This window comes from Trachurus trachurus, assembly GCF_905171665.1.
Source record: "Trachurus trachurus genome assembly, chromosome: 16".
Taxonomy (NCBI): Eukaryota; Metazoa; Chordata; class Actinopteri; order Carangiformes; family Carangidae; genus Trachurus; species Trachurus trachurus.
The window spans coordinates 16147461-16167633 of record NC_139902.1 but is presented as its reverse complement, the minus strand read 5'-3'; the positions used below and the strand labels follow the sequence as shown (position 1 = coordinate 16167633).

Below are 20173 nucleotides of genomic sequence, written 5' to 3'. Positions count from 1 at the left end.
CAATCAAGCTGAGGAAAGAAAAATAGGTTTCACTGAACCCAGTTTCATTCAGTTTTTAAAGCCCGTACATTTATCTGTGTAGTAGTTGTCACAGGTAAAACATTTATGTATGTAATGACATATCATAGCTGTGGTGTGTGTTCATTTTCTTTAATTGCAAATCAAATTGTGGCTCTGAATATTCATGAGACCCTCTGTAAATGCAATGCATAAGTTGCTTTGACACAGTTCTCAAGCATCATTTAATATGACAGTCCCCAGCGTGGGTAGGCCCCACACTTCCTTCACCCACAAATTACAAAGAAGTGTAAGCCCCAGCCCCTAGCTTTGCTTCTTCCAAACCACAACACTGACGGGTAGTCCTGCTTACCCGGATTACTGTGAAAAGGCTCTGTGGCTGTACAGTGACAGTTTGCTATTGATGCCTCCAGCGCACATCAGTCATCTTGATAGTGGTTCCTCTGAAGTCGACTGCTCACATACAGCCACTGTGGTAATGTAAGACGACTCATATTAACCCAGTCTTTTATCACGTCGCTGCCTGAGCTCGCGTTTTGTTCAGTCCCGTAACACTTTGATTCATTCAACAAAACAACATTATGAAACCCCTTAGTATGCAGAGATTAAAAACCTTGGTAGGTAGATCAAAGTTGTAATCACACGAGCTGTATGCTCGGTTAACAAAACAACAAAAATGAATTTGCGTTATTATCATCACATGAGATGTGTGGGTGTCGAAGGACACACTAACATAGATGAGACCCATACGGTTAGACAGCTCGGTGAGTCAGCACCATCGCTGACTAAGGAGACTGATGGTGATTGTTCAACTGACAGTGAGGGGATTGCAGGTGCCGAAGAGTGTAGTGTGGGGGGTTGACATTCTTGATATTACTGGAAGGTGAAGCCCAATATGCATCACCTTGGCTGTCTGCTTACCATATAGTGCGTGACATTTAAGTGTTGGTATATTTCTAATTTGTCAGAGAGGAATATATGAGATCAGACTGTCCAGTGGTTTGAGCAACACTTGACAATAACTGTGTGCACACGCAGAACAAGTGGCCCTAAATGTCACACACACACACACACACACACACACACACACACACACACACACACACACACACACACACACACACACACACACACACACACACACACACACACACACACACACACACACACACACACACACAACACACAAAGAGGTGGAAAGAGAGAGGGAGATGATGAGGATATCACAGATGGTCATCTACATTACAAGACACTTCAGAGGAAATCTACCAAAAAAAGAAAGAAAGAAAGGAAATACTGCAGACCTGTCAGTATAACGCCTCTCCTGATGCATCACCTGTGCATCAAACCTGTGATAACAAGGAAAAATGCCAGGAAACCACCATGTGGTTAACACTACATGCATCCTCCATGACCATATCGTTGAAAAGGATTCTGAAGTTTAGATGCTACACTCTCAGGTGTAAATTTAGCTGTGCCACACAGCAGTTGTTGCATAGTTTTTACACATGCTGAACACACCATTTAATGGATTGTTAAAAATATCTGTTTATGAGTGACAAAGATGCAACTTGGGGTGTTCCCCTAGCAGCCGCATGCTCTCTTTAATGTTTACCTGTGCAGAATAAAAAGGCCCAAAAATCATCAGCACATTTGCTAATTGTATTCATGACACAGAAACATCAATGCGCAGGAAAGTGGAGGGTAACACACCACGGCATACATGTGATTTATTTGGAAGATTAACAGACACAAGTGTAAAATTGTGTCTCATGACAGAGAGAAACACACTGCTAAGTTTTTTGGAAGTTAGTCTTCAGGAAAAAACGAATCACCGCAAACATTATTGTACTATCACATGCCTAGATGTTTGATAAGTCATGTAGTTTTCTGATTGGGCACACTGTCGACAGCATACAGTATTTTGCACAGTATCAGTCAAGGCACCATCTTGTGTGCAGACTCGTATAAGCAATGAAAATGAGGAGAGACAATTGACAAACGGCATGGTGGTATAAAATATATTATACACCGTAGAGATTTGATATAAGAATCTGCTCAAGAAATGAATGTATCGGGTTAGTGACTGTGAATAGAAACTAATCATTTCAACTAACTGTAATGAGACATATAATGCAGCAGAGCTAGTTCATGATTTACTCAGCTTCCAAGGATGAGCCGTATCAATATTTGATCACTTTCCACTGACGCAATACTAATTAATGGCCTGATTAAAGAACATATAGTGTTGAGCACTGTAGACATGACCTGTTTAAAGCCAAATACACTGGTACTGTACCTCATATTGAATTATTTCCCTTGATCTTCACAGTGCCTGTATGAAGAGAAGATTCTTTCATAAATCCAACTCTCTACCGATGAATAGTATTTCCATTCTGATGATGAAATATCTCCCCACTGAAAAAAACAACAACTTTGTTTCCACTGAATTACAAACAATACTTGTTCGAAGAAACCGGCATTGTGGTTCACATCGCTAATCATACCAGATTTCCAAAAAAGTGGAGTTATACCACTGGAGGCAAATGTTATGTTTGTCAGCTTGCATAAAGTGACATTGATAACCAAAACCAATTGTTAGTGTATGCGTGAGAGTTACTGAAACCTCATATCAGAAATCTGTTCCTATATTTCCTGTATACTTGAAGACTATGTTGAGATCTATCTGCTTTAGTAACTGTACTGTGAAGTTTTCTCATCACAAAGTTCTGTTTTTTTGTTAATTAAATAGCATTTTGGCATTCATTTTCACAGTTATGCTGATGACACGTGTATCTATTAGGCATTTACGTGAATGCTTGACACATATTCACATGTCCACAGAGCAAACAGGTACAGCTATAATACTAATAACAGAGTGATTACTCATTATTAAGTCAATCAAATATATACAAACTGAATCACAATCATGTTCACATTTAAATAAAAGTAAACATGATGATCAACAGCATGCAGAGGAACTTTTTCATTTTCTATTGCTTAGAACATAACAACAAGTTGCCATCAAAATCTGTACTATGAACAATACAATTTTCATATCATTCTCTCTTCCTTCTGCTGCTTCTTAGTCCAGATGTGACTTCAAAGGGCTTTTGCCATTACACAAGCTTACACTCACTCCTATTAATCAAATTGCATTGCATCAGAAAAAATGCCATCTGCTATCCAACTGCAATTTCCAGTTACAGTCTATCCCGGCTGCCGAAAAGGAAAGTACAGAGAGCACTTTTGGATAACCATGTCTGGTGTTTAGTTTTTGTTTCAATTTGTGATCAACATTTTCTCTCCTTCTGTACTTACAGCAGGCCTGATTGCACTGAGGGCACCTCTCCTCCGTCATGTAACCTCACAGCAGTAAAATTTCACAACACAACAGAGGCCTGCTCACATAGAGTACCATTAAGACTCATTTGTGTCTGATCAGCTGATGAAGGCAAGCCCACTGTCTATTATCATTTTGGTTCTGTTTTTGTTCTCCACCTACTATGAGAGAAAATTTACTGGGACTTAAGTGGTTGGATGTTTGACTAACCTCACCAGCTATAGTTGCTACATTGGGCCTCACTGTTTGGAGCTGGGCAGGTAGCAAACAGTTTCAGAATGTCTTTTTCTACTTCTTTTTTGAAAACACCCACCTGCTGGGCCTTGACAATGCAATGAAACAGCTCTAAACATAGGGTAAATACACAGCGTTTCATATTAAGATGTATCTTAACATTCCTTTCTTATATAACTGATAAATCGAAAATGAATTACGTTATTGATGATTTACTTTATAGTTTTCTTTTTGATTTTACATAGTGAGTAGTAAATACAAATAATCACATTTTCACAGATTGCTAATTTTTTTTTTTAATTAAACCTTTTAGGTGGTAATGGAAATTACCAAATAAAGTTTTATTGTCAGACAAAAGAGTCATAATGTAGGCTCAACCATTAAGGTCTGTTAAACTGACCAACTCTCTACAGTTGGCCTATTTCTCTCTATTTTTTTTTTTTTTACAGGTTTTTTCGTTGATGTCTGAAAGAGTGAAAGACCAAAGAAGGTGTCTCTATTTTAAGGGTGCAGGTTTCAGTGCAGCCTCACCCTGCATATCGGCAACACTGGGCTTTTGTCAGTATGTTTCCTGTCACAGATCATTGTCTTTGAAGTGGTTTTTGTTGAAGCACAGAACAGCCTATTAATGTAGTGACCAGCAAGTGAGGCTGGAGGGGAGGAAATCATGTACAGCATGTACAGGCATACAGCATCTATAGGGCACGCAAATATCCCTTTAACCACTGTCCCCATTTCTCTCCCTGTTTCTCAATCACAAACACACTCACAGTGAAAAAAGAGAGAGTATTCAATTTTTTTTTCCTGTGTAGTTTGTGTTTTGTATGTACTTTCATTACACTGCCCATACAGCACAATAGAGAAATAATTAGTAAAACATACTCCATTATGCTAATAAAATAACTAAATACTACAAAACACTTGTCTACCTAGGAGAAAGTTGCTATCTTTTTTTTAAATCACAAAAAGAAAACCATTTAGTTCAGTAATCAATGAGCCAATGAGGGAGAGTTGAAGAGGAGGGGCTGTGAAGACAAAAGAGGAAACCACCCTGTCCCACAGCAAAACCTGTACCCAGACAGACATGTCACTTTACAAGTCACTTCACAGTCATGATGCAAGGTAGCTCATCACTCTCCAGGGAGAATATTCACTAAACACCCGGTAAGTGCTCGCTGCGTCTTAATTTTTTGCAACTGAAAACCACAAGCAGATACACTTCAACTTTGTTCATCTTTCATCTCTTAAGCTGCGTTTTCTGTGATCTACTGTAAACACAACCTAGTGTGCCGCTACTGATCTTATGTTGCCATGGAAACTTTTACATTTTGTGAATCTTTGAACATTTGAACATGTGGGGAGACTGACACTATGTTCATGTCCTGTCAAAGGATGTGTAAATCGTACATGCATGGTTTTCCCCTATGTGTGCATTGAGATAGTACTGTTGACTGCAAGGAGTTCAGCGATTTGCTAACTATGTCACAACTCTGCAAGAGTGTACTGTAGATTGGAGCAGCATCGGGGGGAATTTGATTATTGCACAAGCCAGTTAACAAAACCAAATAGGTCCTGAAGATAAGAGATCAAAAAGATTTAAACAGACTTAGCAAGCCCTTGAACAATAATAGCAGAGAATACACAAAAGAAACAACAGAACTGATTATAAAGGCTAAAAGGCCAGGAGAGCACTAGAGTACCTCAACAAATACAGCAGCAATTCTGACCCATCTCTGCCAATTAAAAAGAGGTCATCCATATACTGTACATCAACCCTTTGTATGTATATTACGCATATTAACACATGGCACTTTAGCACACCTCCTGCACATAAAATAAGTTGCTGTAAAGTTAAAAATAAAAAGCATTCAACAAAAAATGCATTTGAGATGACGTATGAAATTATATAAGTTGCATAGTGCAATAGCTATGACCACTAATACACAACTATATATTATCACTTTTATCACAATTGTTATATTATTGCTATCATTATTATCAATATTACTAGTATTAGGAGTATATGAAAGTAAAATCTTTGAGATGAAATCACCACGACACAAATATTAATCCAAAATAAAAATCCATTTCCATATGATACATTTTGAGGCAGTTATAAGTTATATGATGTAGTATACAGGCATAATCGAAGATTTCTGATCACGCAGCGCGAAGTTTCTAAATGCCGTAAATGGCGTAGTGATAAATTTGGCCTTCGGCGCAGCTGTATGTTCACGTACGCAGACGATGGTCTTCTCTGTACTCATGTCATGCTTCAAGTGCAACTGTACTCCATGCCCGCTCCATGCTCCATGCCAACTCAATCTGACAATGTTTTGTAACAGACCTAATTTTAATAAATAAACATTAAACTGAAACCTTGAACTTATTAAATACAGTAAATCTAGATGGCGTTCCACTTCTGATACTGGAGCGACTCTACTGTCATTTTCACTATCAGTGCTATTTGCCTTACCACCTACGTACATCGTAAAAGCAAATTCATAATCAGCATCAACATTACAATTTGTGATGAATATACTGCAACTTACAAAAATTTCACTGGTCATATCTCAAGATACATGCAATAATTGAATAATTATTTGTAATGAATGGTCCAAAATGAATTTGATGAACAACAGATAGAGATACATTTTTACATTCCGCAAAAATGCATTTGCAAAAATTTCCAGTAACTACAGATAACTAAATGTCATTTCGTTTCACATCTACTTTCCATTTACAGTCACCATCAGAGGTTTGAATGGGGTTGCAACAGTGCAAAAAAAAAAAAAACTGTGTAATAGCTCACAGTACTTGTGACCTCTGCTGCAGAAACCAACCACACACTGTATAATCATAAATGTTCATTATAGACTTCAAACAGCGTGAAGATGACACCCTCTCAGTCATCCGGTACTTTCAACATACAACTACAGCGTTTTCATCCATGTATTCTCAATTTTAGCTGTAAAATTCCACATAATTTTGTAATATGCTTACATATTTACATATTCCACCCCTGTGCACACTTGCGTTTGATGTTTGTGATGCCTAAATATCTCTTCTTATTGTTGTTGTTGTTGTTGAAACTTTACTCGTGTTTACTCCTGTGTACAGTCATTAGTCATGGTTTCATATACTGTTCGGGCTTTGTGGCTTCAGAGTGTGTCTGTAAGTGCTGAATATCAAAGCTTTCAGAAAACTGAGTACATTTCCACACATCAACCAGGCAACCAGGCAACCAGGCAATCAAACATCATATTTGATCACGCTGTGACTGAAAAAAAAAAAAAAAAAAACAGTTTTTAACAATATAAATAAATGATAAAATCTCCTTGGCTGCATTCTGCCTCCTAAACTCCCACTACAAGTAATGATCTCAGGAAGGGATGGAACAAAAAAAAAGTACAAACCACAGAAAAACATTTCGTCTCTAAATCACAAGCTAATTTCTGGCGTTGATTTTCCTACCTGCTGCCTAACCTGTCTTGAAATGTCACTTAGCTGTTAACAAGATGGAACTACTGTAATTTTGGGCATAATCTAATCAGAGCTTGCTGTTGTTTGATTGTTTTCTTCTTTTGACTTTCTTTTTCACAGAGTTTTGATAGAATTTCAACAAACTTCAGAAATGATCCGAATTAACAACACCCAATATTTCCATTTCCTGGAGCAGGCAGATGCTTTACGCCGCTCAGGGACGCTCTGCGATGCCATCATCTCAGTAAAGAGTCACACATTCAAGGCTCATCGGCTAGTACTGGCCTGTGCGAGCAGACGACTGGCACAGCAGCTGGCCCAAGGTGACACAGATTGCCCGGCTCGCTGTACTCTGGAGTACTTCTTACCACGCACCTTTCAGCAGGTCCTGGATTTCACCTACACCCAGGCTCTTGAGGTATCTGTGGAAGACCTGTACCTGCTGCTAAAAGCTGCCCAGTTGCTGGAGATGGAGTCACTGGAGGACCAGTGCAGGAAACAGCTGGATACCTTTGACTGCAGAGTTAGGGAAGAGGGCAAGAAAGAAGAAACGACAGATGTTAAAGAAGAAAAAGGCAGCACAAAAGAGACGCATCAACAGAAAAAAGAAAGTCCAGCTCAAGACAAGAAACCTCAGCAGACTTCCTCGACTGGGGAGGACGCAAGCAACAGTGCCACTACGGAAAACCGGTCAGCCGCTGATTCTGCTAAGAACCACATCAGCTCGTCATCCCCAAGAAAGAAGCCCAGGCTGTCCCCGATGCCATCAAAACCCCACACTAGAGATAGCGTCATAGCAGCACCTGTGACCAGCAGTTCCTCTTTCTCTTCTCCTTGGACTTTCTCTGCAAATATGTGGAACTCTGTGACCACCCTGAGACGGATTGCAGAAAACTATTCAAACTTAATTGCTGCACACCCTTCTCAGTCACCAAATCAGTCACCTGTAGCATACCCATTCTCCCTCTCCAGTCCACCCCACATGTTCCCCTTACTGAGTTCCCATTTTCAAAACCCAGTCCACAATTCTGTATTGGGTTATTCCAGCTTTTATCCACCTTATACACAAAACCTTTATGCTGGATCTGCAGGAATGGGGAACATAATCAAGCAAAGCCTGTTGAAAAGAAAAAAACCCAACCAGAGATCGTTTAACAATGCCGCTCAAAGTGTTGAGCAGAGGTAAGTCAGATCTTGGACATGATTTTGGAAACTTCGGTTTTCTACTTTCAGTCATTGTCTCCCTATTTTTCCTCTCATAGAGTCATCTAGAATCCCCTAATTAGCTCAGTTGTTCCCTTGCGACAGCTACAGCACCTGACTCACTGCTGCTTGGGTAGATGTGTGCGATCGAGCCTCCTGCACTTTCCAACTAGAGCAGTTTCACCTGTTAACCCTTCCCTGTCCATTGTAGTTGCCCTCACAGTGTCTTTTCTGACAAATCATTATAATAAACGGTTTTCAGATGAAAACAGGAAAAGATCTACAGGTTAGACATACATGTTCATTTTCCATTAATATTATTTTATTTATTTATTTATTTATTTTTTTGGGGGGGGTTCAAACCAGTCATACATTTTGCTACTTCTGAATAACTTTGCTACTATCTTTCAGTGGTTCAGTGGTTAAGTAGTTGCAAAAACCACTTGATCTGTTTTTTAGTGACTTTCCTCCTTTTTTCAAGTCTATGCATATTGTATAGTGTTCCACACAGAGTAACTAAACACTGTATAAAGGGGAGCCCCCTAAATTTCTCCCCTCCTTTGCAGATTTCAAGATTTTCCACCCACTGATACCGAGTTTCAGTGGTCACCACAAGAAATCACTCAAAATATTTATGATTCTTTGTGGAAAAAAGTAGTTACTCTTCAGTGTCACTTCTTTGTGGCTGCTTCGACTCTGACATTATATGAAAGTTAAATGATCTTTTACCATGAAAGGGTGCTATAAATATCTTGTGGCTGAAGATAAAGAGGAAGGAAAGGGTGTTTAAGCATGTAATCTGTGATAACACATGTATGCAGTCTGACATGTTTGCAATACTTAAAGACGTGTAAGACATGTAGGCTATATTAGTCCGATAAGAATAAGATGTGTCTTTATTATTGTAACTGGTGTGATTACTACAATTGTTGTAACAGAAAGTCATTTTTTTCCCACAGTTACCATCAAGTACTTAAAACCAGCACAGGGAAAATTAAAGACTGCCAACACTGCAAAAGAAGTCTCCTCGGTGATCCAGTGCTGCGGGAGTCAGACTCCGCACCATCAGGTAATTGTATGACTGTGTAGCCAAACAGAAGACTTATTATTTTTTAACACTATAATAACTAAATGAACATACTATCACTACTATACAGTGAGATCGAGGCAGTTTCAATGCTTTTTCTGCACAAAATGATCAATTTAAGAAGATAGCAAGACACTTCTTGTCATGACCCCTAACCTCAGTAGACTCATGATACTTAGCTACGCAATGGAAAGTGATAAAGAGAGTTGTGGTTTTGAGAGCATGGTGCAGCAGGAGCAGTAGTGTGGTTACTTGATACAGCTAGATACATGCAGTACAGTATGTACTGCTTCGCAACAGTGGTTTGTCCTATATGCCAACGAAAAAAAAACATACTTATGGATTTACTGTCAGAAATTATGATGATAGAAAATGTAAAAAAAAAAAAGGCACTGAATTAAAATGCAAATAAGCTCTGTGCGTGTGTGTGCATATGTGTATGTGTAAGGTCTTCTCATTTTGTACAATCAAGATGATAAATGTTTATCTCTGCTCAGTGGAACATTATGTTCATACTGCAAGTGAATACTCATACAACTGTGTTTTACAAATGTTGCACTGAACGGCAGCAGGAAATGTCGTCAACTAGTCTCCAATATATAATTTTGTAAATAATTATGCAAAATGTGTAACAACCTATAAAGAAAAAGAGTGTAAAGGAAATGTTTAAGCACCTTCTTGCGGTGTACGTGTCATTATCCTTTCCTCTTCCTTCACTGAAATGACTTTAGTGTGTGTTAATGGTGGCTGAAAATGAAATCATTATCCGTATAAAAGATTTGCTGTTTAAAAGCAAGAACTGAGGAGAAATATTGGACAGGAAACACACTAATGACAACAGGTCTCACTAGGTAGTGAAGACTGGTGAGTGTTCAATTGTTGTGGTTTATTCTTTCAATTTCCCCTACTACAGTATACACCCCTTCATATTTCAGCATCCTGTCTATACTATGAGGCCCAGGTTTTTACTCGAGAAACCTAAAAAAAAAAGTATATAAGAGGCCAAGAGGCTCCAGGGCTGCTAGTTAAACCGCAAAATCACACCTTTGTAATTTTAAAACAATCATCGAGATGCGTGTCTACAGATAACAGGAAAGTACATTTCTGGTGAATTTATTGTTTTGCAACCGGATGCGGAAAAAAAGAGACTTGTAGATTTGAAAGATTATTCAAATGTTATATATCCCACTGACATATTAAGTTATTTAGTTTTTTTTTTTTTATAGGTCTTATCAAGGAGATCAAATGAATTACGCCTACAACAGGTGATTGAAAGGTGATCTGCTCAATTTAGGGTTTCGCCTATACAAAAATATAAAAAGGCAAGGCAAGGCAAGGCAAGGCATCTTTATTTATATAGCGCATTTCATACCAAGGCAACTCAATGTGCTTTACATAAAGACAAAACATTAAAAAAAGAAGCATAAGACAGAATAAAAACAAACAAAACACTAAAAACAGAGTTAAAAGCAAGAGCAAATAAAAGTAAAATAAAATAAAATAGATAAAGTTTTAAGTTCTCAGCTATAAGCACGTGAAAAGAGAAATGTTTTTAACCTGGATTTAAAAGTGCTTACAGTTGGGGCTGATTTCAGTTCTGCTGGTAGTTTGTTCCACTTGGAAAAAGGAGAAAAATGTTCTGCAGGTTTGCCGAAACCTGTCCAAAGTGAGGTCATAAAATGTTTTGTGTTACTGAACCAAAGAGAGAATCGTTATTCACAAGCTTCTAAGGGACTTAGATGATTAATCAATGATCCAATCATTTGTCAAGTGAAGTTTTGTCAATCGACTTATCAATTATACTTAATATTGCAGCTCTAAAATGAATTCAGTTCATTTAGTTGCAAGGACCAGCGATTCTGCCGGACTGCAGAACCCAAATTCTCTTGAAATGCGTAAATGTTGTTAGCGTGGCAAGAAACAAACCTGTGAACATCCATGGCTTAGTGCCGGCCGCAGCATTCACACTCTCACCTGATTTGCCTCGTCTTGTTGTTTGTGCAGGTGAGGTCTTTGCAGGGTGTCAGTTCTGTGGAGGAAGAGATGCTGTGCAGCATGAACCACAATCCAATCGACAGGAACACAGAGGGGACAAACCCTACCAGTGCCAGCACTGCCCCAAGAAGTTTAGTCTGAAGCATCAACTGGATACACACCACCGAGTTCACACTGGTAGGCGCACCGTTCACCATTCACTGTCAATTCACTGTCAATTCACACTGATTTGTCAACGTGAATAAAATAACATAATTCTCTGTGTCCGGTTACTAATTGAATTTGGTTATAACATTAGGGTATGGTTTTTTATCATTTCTGTCTGTATCTAGGAGCTCTTTTAAGATAGTGTGTTCAAAATGTACGACAAACTAGTTGCATGTGTCTGCTATTAAATGGCGTAGCTGTTATCTCTGCAACACAAACAGAAATGGTTTAGTCTCAAACACAAGGAGTGAAATGTTACAATTCACCCCATGGTCTGGGTTAGCTGTAACACAACCTGGGGTGAAATGTAACACATTTAAAATACCCTGCCCCCAGGGTGAGATGTAACATTATTAAATAAGTATTATGACAAAAACTTGATATTGAAAGCTTTTTATTCAACACTTAAATACTACATTTTAACATTGGTGTGTGTGTGTGTGTGTGTGTGTGTGTGTGTGTGTGTGTGTGTGTGTGTGTGTGTGTGTGTGTGGGTGGGTGGGTGGGTGCGTGTCTCAATATATATTATAGTTACTGTCAGCCATAGTCTGATCCTAACCTTATCCATAACCCTTTCGGCTTTGTCTTTCGAGACCTTGGCATACTGCAATTCAAGGAAAACATAAATGCAATACAATCTTTGGTTGGAGACGAGTAGATTAACATACAAAATTTTTGTTACAACTAACCCAGACCCTTGTAGCCATGAACCAGCTTACCTTACAGCTAACAACTAAAACATTAGCACTTACAACTTGCATGAAATGTATCTACATAGACACACAATAACCAGGATTTAAGTTTGATGAGTTTAACTACAAAGGAGGCAGTGCTATCACAAAAATAAATGGAGGCGAAAAAATACTTTATTACATCAAAATTTGTTTTTTCCTTCTAAAATTGGCTGTGTCTGCCACAGGGTGCTACTTCTTCACACATGGAAGAAGGACTAAACTGAGCATAATACAGAGTGAATCAGGTGATTCACTCCTGGTTACAACCATCCCCGGTCTCCGCTATCGTAGGACTTTACAAACAAGGAAGTTAGGTGGTTCTCATAGGAATTGTGTCATAGTAGCAGATTCATACCATCATTCATGAAACTAAATGTAAATAATGTCAGACAGCTGTGGCCAAAACCAGGCTTCTCATTGTTTTGACTCTATAGGGTGCTGATTGTAAAGTGGTGCATAGTGAAACTCTTTTAGATTTGACCTAAAAGACAGGCACATCAGAGACAGGGCAAGTTACTTGCCAAAGAAGATATTTATCACAATTTTTATATTTTTATAGACAAATTAATATAGCTCTTTGTTTTTGTGTGTGTGTGTTTTTTTTTTTTTTTTTTACAGTATCAGTGGGTTAACACTTAGGAAACGTGTGTGTTGCCACTGAACATCCAATTCTCACCTAAGTAGAGTGTTGTGTTTAAAATGTTGACCATCTTGCAGGCAGGTTATGGTTTCCGCTCATTTTAACATGAAACTCACTTAACATAGACTTGAAACTTGCAGCCTTGGTACGTGTAAGATAGAAAATACGACAACAGCAACACCATATCTGCTTAAACTGTGTGAAACTATTACTATTATTACTATTCTGTATGCATGAAATTCAGAAATTTCAAACAAGTATGCCATAACAGCTGTAACACCGTGCAACAGCAAAAGCAAATAACAGATTACAGATCAGATTTTGTCATACAATTGAAATTAAAGTTTATGTTGAGGCTGAAGGATGCAAATTGCAAAGTGCATATAGTGAACCTTTTTTTGAGACTCTTCTAGTCAGTATTAAATTAGTTCAATAAAATTCATTAAATAACATACTCACAAGCATGCATACTTTATTCGTGTTTTTGTTCATGATGAATGATATCTATCCATCTGTGTTCTGTTTATGCTTCATTAACACACAATCATAGAATAGATCTGACTCAATGGAAATGCATGTAAATTATATGTATGTGTGTCAGTGAACATCTGGATGAGCAGCGCAAAAGTGGCTCAGTTCAGTACATTTTTCCATAAATTCGGCAAAAACAGCATAGAATATGCAGTATAGAGTGAACACGACACACAGACATGAGTGCACTTTACACTGCCAAAGGTGAAAGACCCTCTCTTAAGTGATCACACCTCTCTCTCTCCCCCCTCCACTGCCTTCCTTCCTGTGGCCGCCTATTCTTTTGTCTCTGTGCTTTTAGGGGAGAAACCCTTTGAGTGCCGTCTCTGTGGTCAGCGCTCGCGGGACTACTCGGCCATGATCAAGCACCTGCGGACCCACGATGGGGCGGCACCCTACCAATGCAATGTGTGCCTGGAGTTCTGCAGCAGCCTGGTCGCCATGCAGAGACACGTCAAGAGCCACGCGATGCAGGATTTCCCCCCCGACTGGAGCATCAGTAACACCTACCTGTATATCTCCCACGTCTGAGCCACGCCTCACCGCACAGACATCTCCATCTACTGTACACAAAGTTCTCATAGGTGAAGCTTTAGTTTAGTTTGTGCCTCTTGTGTATTATTATAATTACATTATAATTACAGAGCTTCCAAAGTCACAGTAACAGGCACAAACTGAGGCTGGCACAGCTGTAGCAGTGGCTTCCAAGCAAACTGATACTGTTCAATTCACACATTCACAACCACAGGACAGAACAGAGAAATGCAGCACTAATTTCCAGTGACATCAGGACATGTATTGAAAGTGTTTAGCATTTCACATTAGGTCATGTACGTGCATTAAAGTCACATCAACAGCTCATCTTCACTGTATGACGCAAACATCTTCCCTCGTAGTTTCATAATTATTGGACCGTTTGTGTAAACTTTGTAAGTTTGACTTATGGCGCCCTCATGAGGGCAACCACTGTAACAATCAATTGACAATTTGTCTCTGTACTAGTGTTCAAACAGCAACACCAGGTCAAGTGGGTGAGACAAACAGGTTTTATTTTGTAATTACTAGATAACCATCTACGCCCATTGATTCATTTAATCAGGAAAATCCGGTACCTATGATGCATTCCCCACACAGTTAGAATAATCTTCTAATCTTCACCCTTTAAAACAGTGACTTTATTCTAGCCCTTATTTATTTAATTGAGTGTCAAAGGAGAGTAAACGTTCTTCAGCATCAGACCTGGAGCCTTGAGGGTGATTTTGAGACTAAAGCCAGTGAAATTCCACATCTGGAAACATTTCTAACTTCAACAAAGATTGTATTTGTGTAGCGCTGGCAATGAGAAGAGTTGAGGGAGAGTAAAATAGTTAGTGGACAGCTAAGGTCCTCTGAGGCCAATTTGAAGGGGTGAGATGAGGACTGTGCTGTGAGTGACAAACAATAGACCAGTGCTTTCTTACTTTTTCTATTCTGCATTGTCACTCACAGACTGCCATTAACTTCAAGGGCATAGATATATCATAGTAATTTTCCAAATTGTACTCTGCAACTCCCATACCTCTCTACCATACTGTGAAGCTAGCACAGCATGTTTTCATGTAGTATGTAACCATGCTCAGGGCTTCCTTCCATTGAGGGAGCTTTCAATGGAGAGTTCAGGGCTGTTTCTACTGTTGTTGATTTGTACAGCATTATCTTAACATGTATAGGGTAGAAATTAAATTAATAAATGTGTAACTCAAATTTCATTGATTGTTTTCAATGACTGAATATACCATTTTGTACAATGGTAATGGATCGAATAAACAAGCTTACTCATAATGGCTCTCTTGGCAGTTATTGGTAATTTTGTGATTCGCTCATATCATATAACATGTTGATGACAAAGGAAGTGCAGCAAAATCTAAATTTAAAGTCTATTTCATTTCAGGAAGCGGGCTATGAGCTGCTGAGATGCAGTCATCTAATTCAGCCCATATATAGGTGTTAAATATATATATATAGTTTATATAGTTTAGAAAGTCTCTTATTTCTTATTTTTTCTTATTTTTTCAGCTGCTATTAAGACAAGACTCAGATGCTCCCTCCTCCTGAATATTACTAATAGTGAATCTTCCATGAAACAGTTTGTCTTTGTCCTCCTCTGGCATTCCAGAGCTCTGAACGAGCCCTTCTCCAGTGTCATGCAGGGTTCAAAGCGAGCACCCCACTCGATCTCTGTCTCAATGTAGAACGTTTTTGCTTGGCACATCATGCCTTTGGATAAAATGATGAGAAGGAAATGGCTGTTAGTGTTGATAAATTCAAACATTTTATATCATAATTTGAGTGTTGAAGTACATATTATTACCACATGATGTCACTATGTTTTTCAGTCTCCCTGCTTGAAATAGTCACAGAGTTGAACACACCCACAGATGAGTTTTCTTACAGCAAACATTTTGATTTGTTATGAGAGATCATTGATCATCTATGATACATTTTACAATTGTTAAGAAAAGCACAGTAACAGCTGTGTTATTTCTTGGCCTGACTAAAGATTTCCAAAGGAAAAGAGCTCTGTAAAATAAATCACATGAATCCCTTAAATATAAAGCAGTAATGTACTGTACTGACATTAAAGCAGATATCAGTGGAATGTTTTTGTTAATATAAGTCCTAAATAGTCCTATTTTCCGTCAGCAATCACTTACATGAAGTATTTCAGCCTAAACACGAGTCTCTCCGTCACTCTGCTCTGCTGTAACCCGAGGAGAAAATTTTCCTTGTGGGATACAAGTGTTATCCAATGAGGAGAGAGAACGGCATGAAGGGCTGTGTGTGCAGCCAAGGGATGCGCGTGAATGTGGTGACGTAGCACGAGGACCAATTGATGCCTGACAAGGGCGGGGGCTGCTAACTCATGGTGCGTTCAAAGAAACTCGTACTTTGTGTTTTTCCTTCCTGTGAAGTCATACCAGTTCGATCTGGTACGAGTTCACGGGTCGGAAGTTACGAGTGGCCGTTATAGGGAACTTTCACAGACAACAGGATGGTAAAAACACGAGCTACGGGTTACCTGGAACGCTACCAAGTCGTAGTTGTGACTTGAAGCTGTAACTTACGGTTTCAAAAGCCTGCCTTGAACGCAGCATTAGCCGAAACGGCCGTGAAGCTGATATCTGCTTTAAAGCAGAAGTGAGTGGTCCGGTCGTTTTCGCTAATGCTGCGTTCCAGGCAGGATTTTGAAATCGTAAATTACAGCTTCAAGTCACAACTTACGACTTTGTAGCGTTTCAGGCAACCCACTCGTGTTTTTCCGACCTGTTTTACCGGTGAAAGTCACTATAACGGCCACTCGTAACTTCCGACCGGTGAACTCGTACCAGATCGAACTGGTACCACTTCACGGTCGGAAAAATACGAGTTTCATTGAACGCACCATAACAGTCCTCGTCGCTACGTCACCACATTCACGGCGTCCCTTGGCTGCACACACAGCTGCCGTTCTCTCTCCTCATTGGATAAAAACTGTAGGATACGATAAATGTTTTCTCTTCGGCTCAGAGCAGAGCAGAGGGACTGAGAGACCCGTGTTTCAGTCCAAACACTCTATGTAAGTGATTGCTGTCGGAAGATATAACTATTTAAGACTTATATTAACACAAATATATCACTCACTTCTGCTTTAAGTTTATAATTCCCTCCTCTTTGAGACTGAGAGAAATGCTTTGGTAATTGGCTGCATGCTTGGACTGCACTTATCTCTCTCTCTTTCCAGCATGTGGGGGTTTACAAGCCACTATTTACATTGCGTGCAGAGGAAGGAAAAACTCTATAAAACGGAGAGAAAGCATGTTGCAGTACTGCACATATAGTACCAAACACATTGCATCACATGTAAACTGAACTGATGAAATACACAGTGCTCTCATACATCAATGGGTATTTAACAAAGAGCCATAATAAATGTCTCATATAAACATGCACTGCATTCACTAAGTCATGAGATCTAGCAGAAACACTCACTAGGATTCAGGGATGATTAGAATTTCGCCCATAGCTCACAAGTTCATTAGCCACATAATACATGATATATTTAACAGGATAAAATCATGAAGTGGTGGAGACTAAGGACAGTGTCACTATGACATCATCACCCCCCCCCCCCCACACACACACACGCGCGCACACACACACACACACACACACACACACACACACACACACACACACACACACACACACACACACACACACACACACACACACACACACACACACACACACACACACATTTGTAATATTGAAAATTTAAAAACTGTTTGAATAGCTGTGGGCTATTATGACTTTTATATCAGGGACAACATTTACTTTGGAAAAAAAAAAATATATATATATATATATATATATATATATATTTTTTTTTTTATTTATTTTTTTTTTTTTTATTTTAAATATATATATATATATATATATATATATATATATATATATATATATATATATATATATATATATATATATATATATATATATATATATATATATATATATATATATATGAGAACCAAGCAATCTGCAGTCTGGTGTCAAGAAGTTGGATTGGCTGTGTGGTCTATTTCGCCAGGGTTACAACAACAAGCACATGCTTTTCCAGATGCCAAATTATTATTATTATTTAGGATCCATGTAGCACTAGGGGTGGGTCCATGGATTCCTAATGTGTGGCAGCTTGCGTGGAGCATGAGGACGTGCTTGTGAAAAGAGGGGGAGACAGTTGTGTGTCCTGTCACTATGCCTCCAGTTGATCATGCGCCCTGGCGCCACTGTGGTAACTTTATGATATGCTGACCAAACTTTATGATATGCTGACCAAACTTTGTGATATGCTGACCAAACTCTGACTAATGACCTAATAGAGCATGTGAAATGACTGGATGTGAACCACAGTGCTGTGAATTTACACAGTTTCAGTATGTAATCCAAATCTTATTTCAAAGGAGGTTAAATCGAACGCAACTGGACTTAGTTATTTGTCTAGGAAGACGTTTCACCTCTCATCCAAGAGGCTTCATCAGTTCATGTAGGCATCTGACCAGGCTGGGACGTACATGAACTGATGAAGCCTCTTGGATGAGAGGTGAAACGTCTTCCTAGACAAATAACTAAGTCCAGTTGCCTTCGATTTAACCTCCTTTGAAATACTATGACCTGGGCAAATGAGAATATGCACCGGCTTAATCCAAATCTTAGTGTAAATGTTCCCTTGGAAAACGGTGTTGTTGTGACAATGAAAACTTTTCTGTCTGACTGTTGGAGTAAAACAAAGTAATGTGTTACTAGCCAATGCTTTTTATCCAAATATAGTAAATAAGGAACAGCTTCCTTACTTTTTTCTACTGTTGTATCAATAGGCTAGCCTATGTTACTCACCGGTGGCCTCGACAATTACTTCCAAGATGACAATTATCTCAAACTGCTGTTGTCTGAGTTGCTCAGGGCCCAGTTCCCAGGGTTGACTGTTAGAAACTATGTTGTACTGAATGAAATGAGGCTTCAACAGGAAAAGTCGGTCTGACCTAGTGCCAAGATAAATTTCCTTCTGGTCTAGAGGCAAAAACTCTCCCTCGGCTGTTGGGCGGGACTTGATTAACTTTGCACAGACTTTGGCATCCGCCATGTGGCTTTCTCTGAGGTCCCCAAGATGGAACAACAGACACATCTGGTCATCTTGGTTGGCAACAACACAAGTATGACTGAATAGAAGTGTCTTGGCCCATTTCTAAGGTCTGGATATTTTCACAAACATGCAACCCACCATAATCCATCTATCATGGAGTCAACAATACACTGGTTCATGACCAGCAGTAGAGCAAACAAGAACCAGGTGGTGATGAAAAGAAATAAAAACCAGATAATGGAGGTCTACGAAAGAGTTAAAGAGGTCAGACAGGAAGCAACCTGCGAAATAAATGGCACAAGTTTACACGGCACGGTAGCGAAGTTGCTCTCTGGTTTCTGGAGGAAGGGTGGGGGTACGGTGGGACTAACTCTCCAGGAATTTACTGCGTTGCTGTGTGAGGGTGAGAGCTGGGCGCTGTGAGGACTGTTGTTGTTGAGGGGCTGGTGCTGCCCATGTTAACCCTTACATACTGTTTGGGTCAAATTTGACCCGTTTTGACATTTGACAGCAGAAAAAATACCCTAAACATCATTCTTTTAGGCTGAAATTTTATGACTTTTCCTAAAGTGACCCAAAATACACAAAAATGAAAATATTTTTAAATTGTATACTTTTGAACAGGTGCTACACATTTTTAAACACTGAGGCTGTTTCGGGTCAAAATTGACCCGTATCTGTTTAGATGGATTTTAGATCCACCAGTGTGGGTCAAATCAAGGAAAATTGTGGTTTTAGGGAATCTTGAAACTGTGGAACTGTACAGGCCATGTTTGTGTGTATAATCTATGGGACAGTGGTGACAGAAACAGAGTTCAAGGGGGACTTCGACACTGTCACGAGAACTGCCTGTGTTCCCACCACATTTGCCCAGGTTCCCACAGAGACAGACACCTGCTGGTCTTTGAGGGAGCATGGGGGAACCTCGAAACAGTGAAATAGTAAAACAGTATAGTAGTGATCATACAGTATGGTGCACAAATGGAACAGAGGTCATCTGAGGTCAAGGGGTGCCTTGACACAGACACGAGATCTG

At 39.2% G+C, this 20173-nt stretch overlaps 2 protein-coding genes across 2 annotated transcripts; one reads left to right on the top strand and one right to left on the bottom strand.

The window, feature by feature from the left end:
- Positions 1-4697: 4697 nt before the first annotated feature.
- Positions 4698-14084, top strand: zbtb32 (zinc finger and BTB domain containing 32). The gene is made up of 5 exons (XM_083990019.1): positions 4698-4759; positions 7199-8260; positions 9241-9350; positions 11373-11540; positions 13777-14084. Exons 2-5 carry the CDS (start codon positions 7230-7232, stop codon positions 14004-14006), a joined length of 1539 nt encoding a protein of 512 aa, XP_083846145.1. The 5' UTR covers positions 4698-4759; positions 7199-7229; the 3' UTR covers positions 14007-14084.
- Positions 14085-15501: 1417 nt separating this feature from the next.
- On the bottom strand, positions 15502-19594 carry kcnj20 (potassium inwardly rectifying channel subfamily J member 20; the record flags this gene model as incomplete). Its single annotated transcript, XM_083990279.1, is given in 5 exon segments — positions 15502-15731; positions 18891-19239; positions 19243-19283; positions 19286-19382; positions 19532-19594. Coding segments are annotated over 5 exon segments (780 nt in total).
- Between the last annotated feature and the right edge of the window lie 579 nt (positions 19595-20173).

Coding starts and splice junctions, on each gene's coding strand:
- zbtb32 (XM_083990019.1), top strand. CDS start 7,230: ATGATCCGAATTAACAACACCCAATATTTCCATTTCCTGGAGCAGGCA. Junction 9,351..11,372: donor GTCAGACTCCGCACCATCAG/GTAATTGTATGA, acceptor TTGTTTGTGCAG/GTGAGGTCTTTGCAGGGTGT. Junction 11,541..13,776: donor ACACCACCGAGTTCACACTG/GTAGGCGCACCG, acceptor CTGTGCTTTTAG/GGGAGAAACCCTTTGAGTGC.